Source organism: Erinaceus europaeus, chromosome 12 (assembly GCF_950295315.1).
Source record: "Erinaceus europaeus chromosome 12, mEriEur2.1, whole genome shotgun sequence".
Taxonomy (NCBI): domain Eukaryota; kingdom Metazoa; phylum Chordata; class Mammalia; order Eulipotyphla; family Erinaceidae; genus Erinaceus; species Erinaceus europaeus.
In genome coordinates, this window is record NC_080173.1 from 1964801 (window position 1) to 1982812 (window position 18012).

Below are 18012 nucleotides of genomic sequence, written 5' to 3' on the forward strand. Positions count from 1 at the left end.
CACACAGTCGCCGTCAGATCTGCATCACGTGGAGACGTCGGCCAGACTCCTCTTTAAACCCTGTGTTTCTGTTGCTTGTGGGGGCCTCCCCCAGGGGCAACTGATCTTACTTCAGTTGATGTTTGTCGCCGTGGATCCCACTGGTTCCTGCCTGTGGACAAGGGTCTGATGGGAAGGCCGAGGTTGTAGCTCTGTGGGAGAGCACGCGCGTGAGGCTGCAGACTGCGTCCCCAGCACCAGGACACATCTGAAATGGAGGTCGGGGTGGAGACGGCACTGGTCCTGCTGGGGCAGAGCTCAGCCACACTGAGTCCTGGGATCAGATTCTGCTCTTGACCTGCATTTAGACCTGCCAGTGATGTAGGACTGTCGAGTGGAACTTGAAACAGCCTGCCAGAAACACGAACCGTAATCAAAATGTGTGTAGGTCAGGCGGCGACTTTCTCTGGAAGGCAGCCATTCTCGATGGGTGTCATCTTTCCGACATCCTCTTGGGGCTCAAGAGGAGACTCCGTAAGCAAACTTCCTCCCAGTTCCAGGGACACTGGTATTAGAAGCCCCCGTGCTCTCTCTCCACTCTGACCTTCGACAGAGGGAATTTCTGTAGGCATGTGTCTCAGCAACCCTTTTAACCAGCTACGCTCCACAAAGCAGAGCTCTCTTACAGATTCAGAAACAGGTGTCTGGTTGTCTTGTTGACCGAGGGAGAGGTTCTGAATCTGCCCTCCCTCAGGGTGAGAAGAGCAGCCAGCCCCTCCCAGGGAGGCCACTTGCCTGTGCTCAGCTCTCTTGACTTGCTTTGGGCCCCTGAGCTGAAGCGCTTTGTTTTTCTTGTGTGCTCTGAGGGAAAGAGGGCAGGCTGGTAATTTGACCTCAGGATCCACATTTCAAAGAGCTGTTGAACAAGAGACTTTATTTGCACCTAAGAAAATTGGAACTTTCTTGAGGGAAGGAATTCAGCGGCAGGGATTGGACACGAAGAGGGAAAATAACAGATAACTGGGTGAGATTTTTTTTTTTTTCATCAGAACCAAGATTGGATCTCAAAAAGAAACAAAAACAGGTGGAGAATCCTACAAGAGTTTGATGACTGAAAGTTTCAGAGGGGGTTTAGAGCATAAGAGGAAAGTAAGTGCGATTTCTGTAGGTCAGTGGAAGAAATATTAAAAGGCAGGAAGGCTTCGGTAAGAAAGCACTGAGGTTTTCATGTAGCTGTGGAGTGTGACTGTGCCCTTGGCCTCAGCTCAGCCCACTGGGCATTCGCTGGGCATCTGTCCCTATGGTGCAGCTGAGGACAGGAGGTGCCCTTCCCACAGCAGCGTGGCCAGGCGTGATCTTGAGTGGTGGCAGTCTGCTGAGCAGCCTGGGACTGACCCGGGTCATGTCTGGCCACAGGCCTGTGCAGAGTGGGAGAAGCAGCGGTCAAGGAAAACACAGCCATGCTAACCTCCCCTTCCATCTCCTCTCCTCTCCCACTCAACTTTCCACTGTACCCTGTTCTGGGCCTTCCCTTCCCAGGCCGAGCTACCCAGACACAGGCTGAGTGCGGTGCCCACTCCCCCGCAGCTCTCCTGACACTGCCGCCTGCCTGCCTGGTGGGTGGAGAGAAGTAGAAGCCTCTCTCCCTCTCCTCTCCCTCCCCCCTGCTCTCCAGGACAGGAAGGAGGGTCACAGTTGCCACTTCAGTTGGGTCTTTCTGAGGAGGGAAGCTGAACTAAGTGGCCATCTCTGTACTGCCCGGGTCACTAGAGTGTCCCGTTGCAGAGCGACTTGTCACCTGCAGCTTCCGCTCCTGGTGTGCGTTGCTGCTCGTGCCTAGCCAGATGTCTAGCCCCACGGACAGGCCGGGTCCTCTCGGGCTACTTTGTAGATGTCCCTCTTTAACATGCACATGCGGCGCTTCCCTGGAGAGGCCGAAACCAGAAACAAGCTAATGGGAGTGTGAGCCTGAGCAGAAGGCGCTGGAGTCTGTGTGACTGCTGCAGACACGCAGGCACCGGCTTGGGGGCAGCCCAGGGAATGTGAACCTGTGGGACGGCGTCTCCTTGGGGTGGACTATGGTGTCCAGTATGTTCTCGAGACTTGGTAAGCTAAGGCCTTGACTTGCTTTGGTTCCTCTGTATTCTGTGACCCCGTCAGTGACCTTCCACTTCCTCTCCAAGCGTGAACTCGTAGCATGATGGTACAAGTCTCTGTAGGAAGAGGAGGAGGTTTCGTGTTGTTTGGCATGGCAACCGCCAGCCCATCAGTGTCTGTCTGCTCGAGCCTGGTGTGTCTAAACCCTCTTCCTTGTTACATATTTTAGCTTTTTCTCTATACTATAGGTTTGTGGCATCCTGTGATCAGGTGAAGAGGAAGCTGCCCCTTGCAAAACTACTATAACCATTTTTTTTTTTTACGTGTTTTCACAGGAATGATTGTACATAGGGCTTGTAATAAAATCCTAACACTGTGCTGTGGAATCCCACTAGTAACTCTCCGCTGAAAGTGGCTTGAGAAGTTACACGTAAGACTTGACTTCCTGCTTCCTGAGTACATCAGACCTAATCTTCACCCTCTCGTTCTGTTTCAGCCTCCTGTATAAGAAGTTCCGTATTTTCTGCCCATCATACTTTGTAATAAAACTTAAACTTGTACAGATCGAATTGCCTGTGAGGAATCCCGTTCTTCCCGTGCCGCCACTGGGTGTGCTCCAGAGGGGCCGGCTGTCGGGTCGCACTCTGCACACCGTCACACACACAGTGCCCGCTCCGTGCTGGGCTGACCTGCTGGCTGTCAGCAGTCTATCAGGAAAAAACATCCAGGTACACTGTCGCTGCCAGCTTTGTTCCAGTTCCCAGGGGTCCCTGAGGAAGAAGTGAGCACATAGCCCAGGGGGCTGGGGGAAGCTCCCTGAGGTGAAAGATAACCTGAACTAGATTATTTCATTTTCATTATTGTACCAGGGCACTGCTCAGCTCTGGCTTATGGTGGTGCTGGGGAGTTGAACCTGGGACTTTTGGTGCCTCAGGCATGAAAATCTTCTTTGTATAATCATGCTGTCTCCCCTGCCCTTCAGGTTTTGGTCTTTTCTTGTTGATTTCCCCTTCAGATTTTGAGGGCTGAGTAGGAGAGAGCTCCCAAAATTGAGAAAGGCACTTAAGGCAAAGGGATGTACATATCTATAGAAGCAAAATAATTCTATTCAAAAAATCCCAAATCAGGGGGTCTGGTGGTAGCACACTTGCTTAAGTGCACACACTGCAGTGTGCTAGGACCTGGGTTCGAGCCCCCAGTCCCCACCTGCAGGGGGAAAGCTTTACAAGTGGTGGATCAGGGCTGCAGGTATCTGTCTTCCTCTCTTTTTTTTTTTTATTGTTTTATTATCTTTATTTATTGGACAGAAACCATCAGAAATCAATGTTGTTAAAATTCGTAGGCTCTTGCCGGGCGGGTAACAGAGACGCGGAGACAACGGCTGGGCAGGGAAGCTGTATTTCTTTATTCGGAACAACGATTCATAAACTAAGACAAACTAATCACCAAACAGAACTCCGCTGTCTCTTTGCGGCGGCGCAAGCACTCTCTCTAACTCTGGAACTCAGGAACCCCTCTGGAACTCAGGAACCCTCTTGGGGTTCCTTGGGGCGGGGCCAAGCGGCCCGCGAAATTAACTGGACTGATCCAATTCTCTTGGCGGGGGAGGGCTAGAACAAACCAATGTAAAGCATACGACAAATCAAGAGGGAAGGGATGGGAGAGAGAGAGAGACACCTGCAGCCCTGTTTCACCACTCACAAAGTTTTCCCTCTGCAGGTGGGGACTAGGGGCTCGAACCTGGGTCCTTGCACATTGTAACATGTGCATTCAATCAGGTAGGTGCGCCACCACCCAATGCCTCTTGTCTTCCTATCACCCCTTCCCTCTCAATTTTTGGCTATCTCTATCCAATAAATATAGTTAAAAAAAATTTTTTTTAAAGAAAACTCCAAATTAGTATGGAGTTTTGCATAAAGAATGGTGGGAAATTGGGCGAGAGTAGGTAGCATAATGGTTATACAAAGAGACTCTCATGCCCAAGGCTCCAAAGTCCCAGGTTCAGCCCCCAGCACAACTATAAGCCAGAGCTGAGCAGTGCTGTGCTTAAAGAAAATACAAATCTGGGGCCAGGCGGTGGCGCAGCGGGTTAAGCGCACATGGCACAAAGCACAAGGACCAGCACAAGGATCCTGGTTCAAGCCCCCGGCTCCCCACCTATAGGAGGGTCACTTCACGAGCAGTGAAGCAGGTCTGCAGGTGTCTATCTTTCTCTCCCCCTCTCTGTCTTCCCCTCCTCTCTCCACTTCTCTCTGTCCTGTCTAACAATAACAGTAACGACAACAACAAAGGCAACAAAATGGGGGGGAGGGGTGGCCTCCAGGAGCAGTGGATTTGTAGTGCAGGCACCGAGCATCAGTGATAACCCTGGAGGTAAAATAAAATTAAGTGAGAATTGGGGCCAGGTAGTGGCGCACCTGGTTGAGCATACATGTTACAGTGCGTAAGGAGCCAGGTTCGAGCCCCTGGCCCCCACCAGCAGGGGGAAAGCTTCACAAGTGGTGAAGCAGGGCTGCAGGTGTCTTTCTGTCTCTCTCCCTCTCTATCACCCCCTTCCCCCTCAATTTCTGACTGTCTTTAAAAAAAAAAAAATTAAGTGAGAATGGTGGGAAATGTGGGAGAGCTGAGCAGGAACTGGATTGGGCAGATCCTTGTGTTCTGCAGAAGTGGAGAATTTATTTCTGAACAGCCTTCTGAAATCTTCACATAGAAGTCGGACCCAGAGCTGAATTTTAGGAGGCAGTGAGACAGTGACAAGGAGTCCCAGAGTCGGCTCAGTTACTGCAACAGCCTAGGCGAGAGAATGTCAAAGTCCGGCTCGGACTGAGGGCACAGGACAGAGCCCAGGAGGAAGCCCACAGAAGTGGACGTCTGCAGATGCTGACCTGGTGTAGTGGCTCTGCATGTGGACTCAACTTCAGGTTCAAACCCTGTTCTCACCAGAAGCCAGTGGTTCACTCCTGGTGGGGGGGGGGGGAGGGAGTAGACGTCTCCATTGTGAAAAAGGAACCAAGTGGCTCGACACCCAGGACAGTGCTCTCCCTCTTTGTCTTCTGTGAGATTGTCTCATGGAATACGTCAAATAACCCATTAAAAATAGCTGGTTTCAGGCCAGGTGGTGGCGCACCTGATCAAGCGCTCACATTACTGTTACTGTTCAAGTCCCTGCTCCCCATCTGCAGGGGGAGATTCACGAGTGGTGAAGCAAGTCTGCAGGTGTCTTTCCCTGTCTTCCCCATCTCTCAATTTCTCTGTCCTGTCCAATGAAATGGGGAAAAATGGCCACTGGGGGCAGTAGACTTGTAAGTGCTGGCACCAAGCCCCAGCAATAACCCTAGAGGCAGAAAAGTAAATTTAAAAAAAATAATAATAATTGTGGTCCAGGAGGTGGCACAGTGAGTGGATAAAGCATCAGACTCTCAAGCATGAGGTCCTGAGTTCGATTCCCGGCAGCACGTGTACCAGAGTGATGCCTGGCTCTTCCTCTTCCTATGTTGCTCATTAATAAATCTTAAAAATATATTTTAATTAAAAAATAATTTGTTTATAAAAAGAAAGTAAGAGCCAAGAACATACAATGAAGAAAAAAAAAAAAAAAGCTTTGCAAATGGTGTTGGGAAAAGAGCCACATAAGAAAAAATGAAAGCGGAGTGGAGACATTCCCCGGGTACAGCACACACTGTCACGGCGAGTAATCGGCTGGCAACCATCAAAACGGACTAAAAAGAGGTGTGAGCAGGGCCGAGGCACAAACTGCCACGTGCAAGGACCCAGGTTCAAGCCTCTGGTCCCCCCTGCAAGGGAAGGGGAAGCTCCGTAAGTGGTGAAGCAGTGTTGCAGGTGCCTCTCTCCATCCCTCTCTCCATCCCCCTGGATTTCTCTGTCTTTAACCAATAAAAAAATAGAGAAGACGGAAGGCCGGGTAGTTGAGAGCAAATGTTACAAAACACAAGAACCCAAGTTCAAGCCCCTGCTCCCAGCACTACAAACCCACCGCTCCTAGGGCCATTTTCCCCTTTTATTGTGTAGGACAGAAACGGGCAGAGGAAGACGCCTGCATGCCTGCTTCCAGACTGCGAGGCAACCCCTGCAGGTGGGGGGCTAGCCGGGAGCCGTGCACAAGTCTTCACCTCGGCGCTACCTGCGCTTGACCTGGTGCCCCGCCGCCCAGCCCCTCAGGTGTCTCTCTTTCTCCCTCACTCTCCTCTCCCTCTTAATTTATCTTTGACCTTATCAAATAAATAAAATGGGGGGGTGTAAAGAGAACACACAGGTGATAACACTCCAGCACCTTGACATCAGAGAGGGATTTGGAGACTCAACCCCTTTGACAAGGGGAACTAAAGCAAGAATAAACAAGTAGATGGGTGGGAGTGGATAGCATAAATGGTGATGCAAAGAGACTCCGACCTGAGGCTCCAAAGTCCCAGGTTCAATCCCCCCCCGAACCACCATAAACCAGAGCTGAGCAGTGCTCTGGTAAAAATAAATTTAAAAAAACAAAAACAAAAACTTAAAACTACATCCAATTCAAAATATTACAAAATACATCAAAAGGAACTACCTGAGGGCGAGGGAGACAGAACTGGACTCAAGCATATGGTCCTGGGTTTGAGCTCTGGCCTCACCTACCCAGTGTGATGCCCTAATCCTCTTACACTGATGAGTCTTTGGAAAAAAGAAATCGACCTGAGCAGTCAGTATGCATCGTATGTTCAGAGCTACACTACCGACAGCTGGCACAATAGGAAATCCCCATCTGCAGACAACCGGGTAAAGGAGTCATGGGACGCACATTCAATGGGACGATGATACGGAGACTCTGGGGACAAGAGAGGGACTTGAAGTGACTGTGCTGACTGGAATATAAATAAAGAGAAGCTACAACAATAAAACCAAACTGACTCTTAGCCTGTCTGTATAGATACATAAAAACAGCCACGGGGAGTCGGGTGGTAGTTAAGTTCAGCCGGCTAAGCTCAGGTGGCGCAAAGCGCAAGGATCTTCGTAAGGATCCCGGTTCGAGCCCCCGGCTCCCCACCTGCAGGGAGTCGCTTCACAGGCGGTGAAGCAGGTCTGCAGGTGTCTGTCTTTCTCTCCCCTTCTCTGGCATCCCTTCCTCTCTCCATTTCTCTCTGCCTAACTAGCAATAACGACATCAATAACAATAATAACTACAACAACAAGGGCCACAAAAATGGGGAAAAAATGGCCTCCAGGAGCAGTGGATTCAGTGCAGTCACCAAGCCCCAGCATTAACCCTGGAGGCATAATAATAACAACAACAACAACAATAATAATGTTACAGAAGAGAAAGTCCTGGAGAAGCTCTCCAGTACATGCAGTGCAGAGAATCAGACCCCGAGTTTCAGTCATGCCTGCACTCCATCGTTGTGCCACTTTCCCCAGCGTGTGTGTGTGTCTGTGTGTGTGTGTTACACCAGAGCCCGTGTGTCTGTGTGTGTGTGTACGTTTTACACCAGAGCCCGTGTGTCTGTGTGTGTGTTACACCAGAGCCCGTGTGTGTTACACCAGAGCCCGTGTGTGTGTGTGTGTTACACCAGAGCCCGTGTGTGTTACACCAGAGCCCGTGTGTCTGTGTGTGTGTTACACCAGAGCCCGTGTGTCTGTGTGTGTGTTACACCAGAGCCCGTGTGTGTTACACCAGAGCCCGTGTGTCTGTGTGTGTGTTACACCAGAGCCCGTGTGTGTTACACCAGAGCCCGTGTGTGTGTGTGTGTGTTACACCAGAGCCCGTGTGTGTTACACCAGAGCCCGTGTGTCTGTGTGTGTGTTACACCAGAGCCCGTGTGTGTTACACCAGAGCCCGTGTGTGTTACACCAGAGCCCGTGTGTCTGTGTGTGTGTTACACCAGAGCCCATGTGTGTTACACCAGAGCCCATGTGTGTTACACCAGAGCCCGTGTGTGTGTGTTACACCAGAGCCCATGTGTGTTACACCAGAGCCCGTGTGTGTTACACCAGAGCCCGTGTGTGTGTGTGTGTTACACCAGAGCCCGTGTGTGTGTGTGTTACACCAGAGCCCGTGTGTGTTACACCAGAGCCCGTGTGTGTGTGTGTTACACCAGAGCCCGTGTGTGTTACACCAGAGCCCGTGTGTGTTACACCAGAGCCCGTGTGTGTGTGTGTGTTACACCAGAGCCCGTGTGTGTTACACCAGAGCCCGTGTGTCTGTGTGTGTGTTACACCAGAGCCCGTGTGTGTTACACCAGAGCCCGTGTGTGTTACACCAGAGCCCGTGTGTCTGTGTGTGTGTTACACCAGAGCCCATGTGTGTTACACCAGAGCCCATGTGTGTTACACCAGAGCCCGTGTGTGTGTGTGTGTTACACCAGAGCCCATGTGTGTTACACCAGAGCCCGTGTGTGTTACACCAGAGCCCGTGTGTCTGTGTGTGTTACACCAGAGCCCGTGTGTTACACCAGAGCCCGTGTGTCTGTGTGTGTGTTACACCAGAGCCCGTGTGTGTTACACCAGAGCCCGTGTGTGTTACACCAGAGCCCGTGTGTGTGTGTGTGTTACACCAGAGCCCGTGTGTGTGTGTGTTACACCAGAGCCCGTGTGTGTTACACCAGAGCCCGTGTGTGTGTGTGTTACACCAGAGCCCGTGTGTGTTACACCAGAGCCCGTGTGTGTGTGTGTGTGTTACACCAGAGCCCGTGTGTGTTACACCAGAGCCCGTGTGTCTGTGTGTGTGTTACACCAGAGCCCGTGTGTGTTACACCAGAGCCCGTGTGTGTTACACCAGAGCCCGTGTGTCTGTGTGTGTGTTACACCAGAGCCCATGTGTGTTACACCAGAGCCCATGTGTGTTACACCAGAGCCCGTGTGTGTGTGTGTGTTACACCAGAGCCCATGTGTGTTACACCAGAGCCCGTGTGTGTTACACCAGAGCCCGTGTGTGTGTGTGTGTTACACCAGAGCCCGTGTGTCTGTGTGTGTGTTACACCAGAGCCCATGTGTGTTACACCAGAGCCCGTGTGTGTTACACCAGAGCCCGTGTGTGTGTGTGTGTGTTACACCAGAGCCCGTGTGTCTGTGTGTGTGTTACACCAGAGCCCGTGTGTGTTACACCAGAGCCCGTGTGTGTTACACCAGAGCCCGTGTGTGTGTGTGTGTTACACCAGAGCCCGTGTGTGTGTGTTACACCAGAGCCCGTGTGTGTGTGTGTGTGTTACACCAGAGCCCGTGTGTGTGTGTGTGTGTGTGTGTGTTACACCAGAGCCCGTGTGTGTGTGTGTGTTACACCAGAGCCCGTGTGTCTGTGTGTGTGTTACACCAGAGCCCATGTGTGTTACACCAGAGCCCGTGTGTGTTACACCAGAGCCCGTGTGTGTGTGTGTGTGTTACACCAGAGCCCGTGTGTCTGTGTGTGTGTTACACCAGAGCCCGTGTGTGTTACACCAGAGCCCGTGTGTGTTACACCAGAGCCCGTGTGTGTGTGTGTGTTACACCAGAGCCCGTGTGTGTGTGTTACACCAGAGCCCGTGTGTGTGTGTGTGTGTTACACCAGAGCCCGTGTGTGTGTGTGTGTGTGTGTGTGTTACACCAGAGCCCGTGTGTGTGTGTGTTACACCAGAGCCCTGCTCCAGTTTATGGTGTTGCGGGGGATTGACCCTGGGACTCCAGAGCCTCAGGCGTGAGAGTCTGCATAGCCATGATGCCATCCAGCCCGCCACCCCCATTTTTCTTTTTTTTTTTTTTTAATTAATTTTTAAAAATATTTATTCCCTTTTGTTGCCCTTGTTGTTTTATTGTTGTAGTTATTATTATTGTTGTTGTCGTTGTTGGATAGGACAGAGAGAAATGGAGAGAGGAGGGGAAGACAGAGAGGGGGCGAGAAAGACAGACACCTGCAGACCTGCTGCACCGCCCGTGAAGCGACTCCCCTGCAGGTGGGGAGCCGGGGTTCGAACCGGGAACCTCACGCCGGTCCCTGCGCTTTGCCCATGTGCGCTTAGCCCGCTGCGCCACCGCCCGCCTCCCCACCCCCACTTTTCATGATGTGACCTGTCTCTTTTTTAAACCTTATTTTTTTATTTTAGCCAGCGCACTGCTCTGCTCTGGCTCATGGTGGGGCGGGGGGTTGAACCTGGGACTTTGGAGCCTCAGGCAGGAGAGTCTGTTTGCAGAACCATGATGCCACCTACCCTGCCCTATTTGTAAGCTTTTAAAAGATCTTATTTGTTGGGTGGAGACAGCAGAAACTGACCAGGAAGGGGATGACAGAGAGCGCGGCAGAGACACACCTGCTGCCCGGCTTCACCTGCTGCCCCACCCCGAAGGTGGGGGCCGGGGCTCGAACCCGGGCGCTTGCGCGCCGTCCTGCGTGCGCCACCCGGTGCGCCGCCACCCGCGGAACCCAGGACGCGTTCGCCGCCGGCGGGGGGACGCACTCGCAGGACGGACCAGCGGAGACAGGAAGTGTGGCCGGCCGGCCGCGCCACTTCCGGCCTTCCCGGGCCTGCGCGCTCCGGAGCTCGCGGGGCCGCGGCGCGGTGGGTCGCGCGTGGGCGCCGGGCTCGCGAGACGATGTCCGCGTGGGCCGCCGCCCTCCTGCGCCTGCGCGCCGCGCCCTCCCCGCCCCCGCCCCCGCCCCCGCCCCCGCCCGGGCCCCGCGGCCTGCGCCTGGCCGCCCCGCTGGCCGCCGGCCACAACCGCTGGTCCAAGGTGCGGCACGTGAAGGGCCCGCGCGACACGGAGCGCAGCCGCGTCTTCAGCAGACTCGCGCTCAGCCTGCGCCTGGCCGCCAGAGGTGCGCGCCCGCCCGGCCGCCCCGCCCGGACCCGCCCGGACCCGCCCCGGGGTCGAGCCCCGCGCCCTCCTGCCCACAGGGAGACGCTCCAGGGCTGCGGGCTCGCGGGCTCTCTCCGTCTCCGTCTCGTCTCTCTGTCTCTGTGTGTCCGTCTCTCCGTCTCTCTGTCACCGCGCCTCTGTCTCCGTCTCCGTGTCTCTGTGTGTCTCTGTCTCCGTGTCTCCGTCTCTCTCTGTCTCTCTGTCTCTGTGTGTCTGTCTCTGTCTCCGTCTCCGTGTGTCCGTCTCTCAGCCTCTCTCTGTCTCTCTGTGTGTCTGTCTCTGTCTCCATCTCCGTGTGTCCCGTCTCTCAGTCTCTCTCTGTCTCTCTGTCTCCGTGTCTCTGTCTCCCAGTCTCTGTCTCTGTGTCTCCGTCTCTCAGTCTCTCTCTGTCTGTCTCTGTGTGTCTGTCTCTCTGTCTCCATCTCTGTGTGTCTGTCTCAGTCTCATGTCTCTGTCTCCCAGTCTCTGTCTCCCAGTCTCCGTCTCTGTGTCTCTCTGTCCCGTGTGTCTGTCTCTCTGTCTCCATCTCCGTGTGTCCGTCTCTCAGTCTCTCTCTGTCTCTCTGTCTCTGTGTGTCTGTCTCTCTGTCTCCATCTCTGTGTGTCTGTCGCAGTCTCTCTCTGTCTCCATGTCTCTGTCTCCCAGTCTCTGTCTCTGTGTCTCTGTCTCTCAGTCTCTCTGTCCCGTGTGTCTGTCTCTCTGTCTCCATCTCCGTGTGTCCGTCTCTCAGTCTCTCTCTGTCTCTCTGTCTCTGTGTCTCTGTCTCCCAGTCTCTGTGTCTCCGTCTCTCAGTCTCTCTCTGTCTCTGTGTGTCTGTCTCTCTGTCTCCATCTCTGTGTGTCTGTCTCAGTCTCTCTCTGTCTCCATGTCTCTGTCTCTGTGTCTCTGTCTCTGTGTCTCTCTCTGTCCCGTGTGTCTGTGTCTCTGTCTCCGTGTGTCCGTCTCTCAGTCTCTGTCTCCGTGTCTCTGTCTCTGTGTCTCTGTCTCAGTCTCTCTCTGTCTCTCTGTCTCCGTGGAAAGGGGGCGCCTGGCCTGGCCGGGGGCGCCTGTTCGAGCTGCCCGTTCCTGCCCTCAATAACCGTGTGACATTAAGAGACGCGGCCAAAACTGGCGCCGGGGCAGGGGGGCGGCAAGGAGGGACAGACACCCGCAGCCCTGCTTCACGGCTCCTCAAGCTTCCCCGGGCACACGGGGGCCGGGGGCTCGAACCCCTGTGCGGTGGGGGCTCCGCCCGCCCTCGGCCCTGGGGATCAGCCGGAGACCGACTGGGGGCGTCACTTCATCGCGGAGACCGGCCGCGGGCCGTGGGCGCGGAGCACGCTGACCCTCCGGGATTGATAGACGTTTTGCTTGCTTCTTTTTCTTTCGCTTTCCCTTTTGCTGCCCTTGTTGTTTCATTGTGGTAGTCATTATTGTGGTTGTTGGACAGGACGGAGAGAAATGGAGAGAGGAGGGGAAGACAGACGGGGAGAGAAAGACAGACACCTGCAGACCTGCCTCACCGCCTGTGAAGCGACTCCCCTGCAGGTGGGGAGCCGGGGCCTCGAACCGGGGTCCTCACGCCGGTCCTTGTGCTTTGCGCCACCTGCGCCTAACCCGCTGCCACCGCCCGGCCCCCTGTTTACTTCTTTATTGGGTAGAAACAGAGAAATTGATAGGGAAGCAGGTAACGGAGAGAGGGACACCTGCCACGCTGCTTCACCACCACCGGTAGGACGTGCCCCCTGCAGGCCGGAGCTGGGACCTGAACCTCCGGCCTTGTGCGTCACATAACGTGTCCAGAGCCCTGAAACCTTCTGTACTTACATGAGAGAGAGAGAGAGACAGCTAGGGCACCACTCTGTCACATCGGGTATGGGAGCTCAAACTCGGCACCTCAAGCCACAGAGGCCAAGGCGCTACCCACTGGGCCACCTCTCCCGTGGCAGGAGACAGTCGTTTGACCCTGAACAGAATCTCAGCGGCCCTGAGCTGCAGCGCGTCTGGCGTTCTGCCGGGGCTCTGCACGCGGCCTGGAGTTCTTCGGGCCGTCGGGCTGGCCGTAGGAGCGCTGAAAGCCTTCTTCCCCCAGTGTGAGAAACAGAGGCCTCCACTCGCGCTTTTCTCTCTCCCACAGAAGGAGGCTCCAACCCTGCGCTCAACAGCAGCCTGGCCAGCGTTCTGGAGGTGTGTCGCAGCAAGCAGATGCCCAAGTCGACCATTGAAGCAGCCCTGAGGATGGAGGTGTGTCCCCCCCACACCTGGTGAAACCACAAGGCCCTGAGAGTCAGGACCTGGCGGGCCAGCAGACGCACCTTAAGTGACCGGCCGGGGGTGGCAGAGGGATTGGTGCCTGCGGCCAGGACTTTGGCTGGCGGCTGCGGGAGCGGAGCGGAGCAGAGGAGAGCAGACGCCGAGGGCAGGGCGAGGTGCGGGATGGGGGGAGCCGGGGTTAGAGCAAAGCAGGCTGCGTTCACTTTATCAACTATTTTTTTGGCCCTGAAGGTGGAAAGCGAGTAGGAAAGGAGAGGGTGTGGAAGCGTGATAGTGGGAGGGAGGGAGGGAGGGAGGGAGGGAGGGACTGAAAGCCCCTGTGGTTCTCTTTCTTGGAGACAAGTCTGAGTGGTAAGTGATCGCCACTGAGTGCTCACCCGGCCCAGGCCCTGGGGGAAGATTTGCAGGGTCTGCACAGAGCGCGCGGTGGGCTTGCGGCCCAGACCCGGCACCACGCGGGAGCGCCGTGGCCCGGGGGAGCTCGGTGCTGTGGGCTCTCGCCCTGAGTGAGGAAGCCCCCCAGAAGCAGTGAGAGCCGTGCATATGCTGGGCCCCAGCCTCACAGAGCAGTGACTCCTCCTGTCGCCTCACCGGAGCCTCAGGATGACCTGATAAGGAGCTGAGGCTCAGAGAGGACAGACAGAACCCCACACTGGAGACCAGCACCTGTGCTGTGCTCGACAAAGGGCCTCAACAGAGCAGTGGTGCAGGTGAAGTGTGGCAGGAGAAGCCGCCCCCGGCTGGGGCCTGCAGTTCCTTTGGAACGAGGAGGAGGAGGAGGAGGAGGAGGAAGCCTTCAGGAAGGTGGCAGAACAGGGTACTTGGGACCAGGTGCCTGGACGCGGGAGGCCCAGGGGAGACTGGGTGTTCAGCTTTAGTGTGTCTGGTTTTCTTCTTTTTCTTTTGAGCTCCTGCGGACACAGCAGCTTTTACAAGGCATAGGAGTGGGATTTTTTTTCAGAGCGATACAGAAAGTCCTGTAGCAGCCATTGTTCAACTTGCTTTGACCATGATGTTAGTGAGAAAAGTAAAATCACCAATGCTGAATGGAACGCTGTTTCCCCAGGACCTGCTCTCATTATACGTTACTGAATATTTCACTTAAAAGTGAGAGTTTCTGGAGGCCTGGCAGCAGCGCAGCGGGTTAAGCACATGTGGCGCAAAGCGCAAGGACCAGCGTAAGGATCCCAGTTCGAGCCCCCGGCTCTCCACCTGCAGGGGAGTCATTTTGCAAGCAGTGAAGCAGGTCTGCCTGCCGGTGTCTGTCTTTCTCTCCCCTCTCTGTCTTCCCCTCCTCTTTCCATTTCTCTCTGTCCTGTCCAACAATGGCAAGAGCAGTGACAACAGTAATAATAATGACAACAACAGGGGTCACAACAAAGGCAACAAAATGGGAAAAATGGCTTCCAGGGGCCAGGCGGTGGGGCACCTGGTTAAGCGCACGTTACAGTGTGCAAGGGTCCAGGTTCAAGGCTTTGGTCCCCACCTGTAGGGGGAAAGCTTCACTACTGGTGAAGCAGGGCTGCAGGGGTCTCTCTGTCTCTCTCCCTCTCTGTGTCTATCCAATAATAAATAAATACTTTTTTTAAAAAACTGGCCTCCAGGAGCAGTGGGTTTGTAGTGCAGGCACCGAGCCCCAGCGATAACCCTGGAGGCAAGTCAATCAAATAAAATAATAAATTGTGTTTAAAAGTAAGCGTTTCTAAGACTCGTTCAGTTGCTTTAGGTGAAGACCGAGTGCTTTGTGGTCCAGGGAGAGGAGTGCCGAGGCCTCACAGGGTGGTTTCTGTGGGGTGGGGTGTGGTGTCAGAGGACAAGCCTTGGTGAGGGGCTGGCGGTGAAGTGGGATTTGACTGGGAGGCAGACAAAGCTGGGAGGAACGGATTCACCTCTAAGTAGTTACCTAGGAAGCTGGTCCCAAGGGCTCTCAGAGACTAGGGGCAAGGAGAGAGATGTGAGTGTCTAGGTGCCAGCCAGGGAGCCCATCCTGTGAAGCAGCTCTTTGGAGTCGGGAGTCCTGACATGCAAGGGCGGGCTGAGAAGCAGCGAAATACATTGCGTTGTTTCTTACAGAAAACGAAGGACGTTTATCTGCTCTATGAGGGCCGAGGCCCTGGTGGCTCTTCTCTGCTCATTGAGGCTTTATCGAACAGTGGCCCCAAGTGCTACTCGAACATCAAGCATATCCTGAACAAGAATGGGTAGGTGTTGGGGGTCGGGCAGAGCCACGAGGCTCCAGTGCTGTTCAGGGAAGCACAGCTGGTCCTCCCTCTGGCGTCTCAAGTGTCACGTGCACTGCGTCCTTGGTAGAGTCCAGGCAGCGCCGTCTCTCTCCCTTAATATGTTCTACACTAGGGGGATCCAAGCCTTGTTCAAGGGGCTGGGTGATGGTGTGCTGGCCGAGCACACACACTGTGCTCAGGGCCCCAGGTTCAAGCCCCCGGTCCCCACCTGCAGGGAGGAAGCTTCACAAGTGGTGACGCAGGGCCTCACCTGTCTCTCTGGCTCTCTCAGTCTCTATCTCCCTTTCTCAACTTTTTGTCTCTATCCAAAACAGAAATTTAAAAGTAAATATATTTTATTATTTATTTATTTATTTATTCCCTTCTGTTGCCCTTATTGTTTTAGTTATTATTGTTCTTGTTACTGATGGCGTTGTTGGTTAGGACAGAGAGAAATGGAGAGAGGAGGGGAAGACAGAGAGGGGGAGAGAAAGACAGACACCTGCAGACCTGCTTCACCACCTGTGAAGCGACTCCCCTGCAGGTGGGGAGCCGGGGGCTCGAACCAGGATCCTTACGCTGGTCCACTCCAGTTCTTGCACTTTGTGCCACCTGCGCTTAACCCGCTGCATTACTGCCTGACTCCCAAAAACATATTTCTTAAAGTCTTACTCAGACAGTATAGAGAAGGGCACTTTGTCTAGCCCGTCTGTACCCAGGTCATGTCCTGGCCTTAAAATGTAGCGCTAGAATTGGGCTCCTGCAAGCTCTGATGGCAGAGCACAGAGGGTGGAGGTGTGTTTGGCCTCTCCCTCTCCTCCCAAGGCTGCAGGGTCAGCAGGAGACTAGACATTCGCACAGTGCTCTGTGCAGGCGGCACATCTAGACACACTCACTGTGACCTCTTTCCTCTCTGGACAGAGGAGTGATGACAGAAGGAGCCCGCCACTACTTTGACAAAAAGGGAGTGGTGGTGGTTGCAGTCGAGGACAGAGAGAAGAAAGCTGTGGACCTCGAGCGCGCCCTGGAGCTGGCGGTTGAAGCTGGAGCCGAGGATGTCAAGGAGGCTGAAGATGAAGATGCAAAGAACATTTTTAAAGTGAGTCTGAAGCACTCATGTCTGGGGGGCTTTCTGAGAGGCCTGTGGTTGTGTTGACCAGTTTCTCTGCTTCTCCTCTTCCCTGCAATGGAAGGCACATGGGATGAAATGGTTTCATAGCACATAGACATTTATCAAGTGATGCTGCTTCGGCCTTACTGTACTGAGGGCTAGGAGAAGGGTTTGAACTCTGAAAGTTATATCTAGGGGCGGTGGTACGTAGCAGGATGGTTCTGCAAATAAACTCTCTTGCCTGAGGCTCCAAAGTCCTAGGTTCAACCCCATAAGCCAGAGTTGAGCAGTGCTCTGGTATAAAAAAAAAAAAAAGAAAAGAAAAGAAAAGAAAAGAAAAAACAGTTATCCCTTGAGGGCCAGGCAGTGGCACACCTGGTTGAGTGCATGTGTTAAAACATGCAGGGACTCAGGTTCAAGCCCCAGTCCCCACCTGCAAGGGGAAAGCTTTGTGAATGGCAGAGCAGTACTGCAGGTGTCTCTCTCTCTCTCCCCCCGTCTTACCCTTCCCTCTCGATGTCTGCCTGTCTCCAGTAAACAAAGGTCATAAAAGCGGTTTGGGAGGCAGCTCAGTGGATAGAGCACTGGACTCTCAGGTGTGAAGTCCCGAGTTCAATCCCCGGTAGCACGTGTACCAGAGTGCTGTCTGGTTCTTTCTCTTCCTAATGAATAATTAAATAAAATCTTTAAAAATAAATAAACAGAATAAAGATAATAAATAATATAGAAAAAATAGTTATATCTCTGCCAGTGAGGAGATTAAACTTGGTGGCACATTATAGTGATTCCACTCAGGATGGTGCCAAGTTGTGTTCAGTGTTGTCCTTTTAACTCATGAATCTCCTTTGCCCTAGTTTATTTGTGAGGCCTCCTCACTGCACCACGTGAGGAGGAAGCTGGACTCCCTGGGCCTGTGCTGTGTGTCCTGTGCACTGGAGTTCATCCCCAACACCATGGTGCAGTTGACGGATCCCGACATGGAGCAGGCCGCCCACCTCATCCAGGCCCTCAGCAGCTACGAGGACGTGATCCAGGTGTACGACAACATCGAGTAGCCGGCAGTGCTTGCCGGCCCTATGGCGCTGGGTTTGTAGCACAGGCTTCCTTCCGCAGCACCTGCTGAGACAGAAGCAGATGGGCCTGGGCGGTCGGGAGATGGAAGGCCAGGGTTGGCAGTTCTGTGGCAGAGCGAGTCTCCTTCACGGGTTCTCTTTTTCAGCTCTGCCGGTGTCTTGGAATCCTTCTCGAGGAGTTCTTCTTCCGCATGGATGCAGGGTGGTGCCCAAACCGTCGCTAAATAATAACCCTGACTGATCCGCTCAGTGCACTACTGTTGTGTGACTCATGTCTTCATTTTACACATACATTGTGCTCAGTTTTCACGTGGGCTTTGTGCCTGCATGATTCTCTCTCCCAGCAAGTCTTTGCCCTCCAATATAGAGGGTGAGAGGTAGAGAGGGAAAGAGAGAGGAGAGAGGCCACAGCAATGCACCACCACTCCTGAGGTTTACGCTGTTGTAGGCTGTGCTATGT

The 18012-nt window shown here is 53.9% G+C and overlaps 1 protein-coding gene and 2 long non-coding RNA genes across 3 annotated transcripts; 2 read left to right on the forward strand and 1 right to left on the reverse strand.

The window, feature by feature from the left end:
- Positions 1 to 3: 3 nt before the first annotated feature.
- Positions 4 to 2645, forward strand: LOC132541805 (uncharacterized). Its single transcript, XR_009552884.1, has 2 exons — positions 4 to 710; positions 766 to 2645. It is a non-coding gene; the product is annotated as an uncharacterized LOC132541805 (long non-coding RNA).
- A 2270-nt stretch (positions 2646 to 4915) lies between these two features.
- On the reverse strand, positions 4916 to 10522 carry LOC132541806 (uncharacterized). The gene is made up of 2 exons (XR_009552885.1): positions 10347 to 10522; positions 4916 to 5036 (listed from the first exon to the last, which is right to left on the reverse strand). It is a non-coding gene; the product is annotated as an uncharacterized LOC132541806 (long non-coding RNA).
- A 13-nt stretch (positions 10523 to 10535) lies between these two features.
- Positions 10536 to 17806, forward strand: LOC103117597 (translational activator of cytochrome c oxidase 1). Its single transcript, XM_060202538.1, has 5 exons — positions 10536 to 10852; positions 13010 to 13116; positions 15220 to 15347; positions 16290 to 16467; positions 17334 to 17806. The coding sequence occupies exons 1-5, from the start codon at positions 10630 to 10632 to the stop codon at positions 17532 to 17534; spliced, it is 837 nt and encodes a 278-aa protein (XP_060058521.1). The 5' UTR covers positions 10536 to 10629; the 3' UTR covers positions 17535 to 17806.
- The last annotated feature ends 206 nt before the right edge of the window (positions 17807 to 18012 follow it).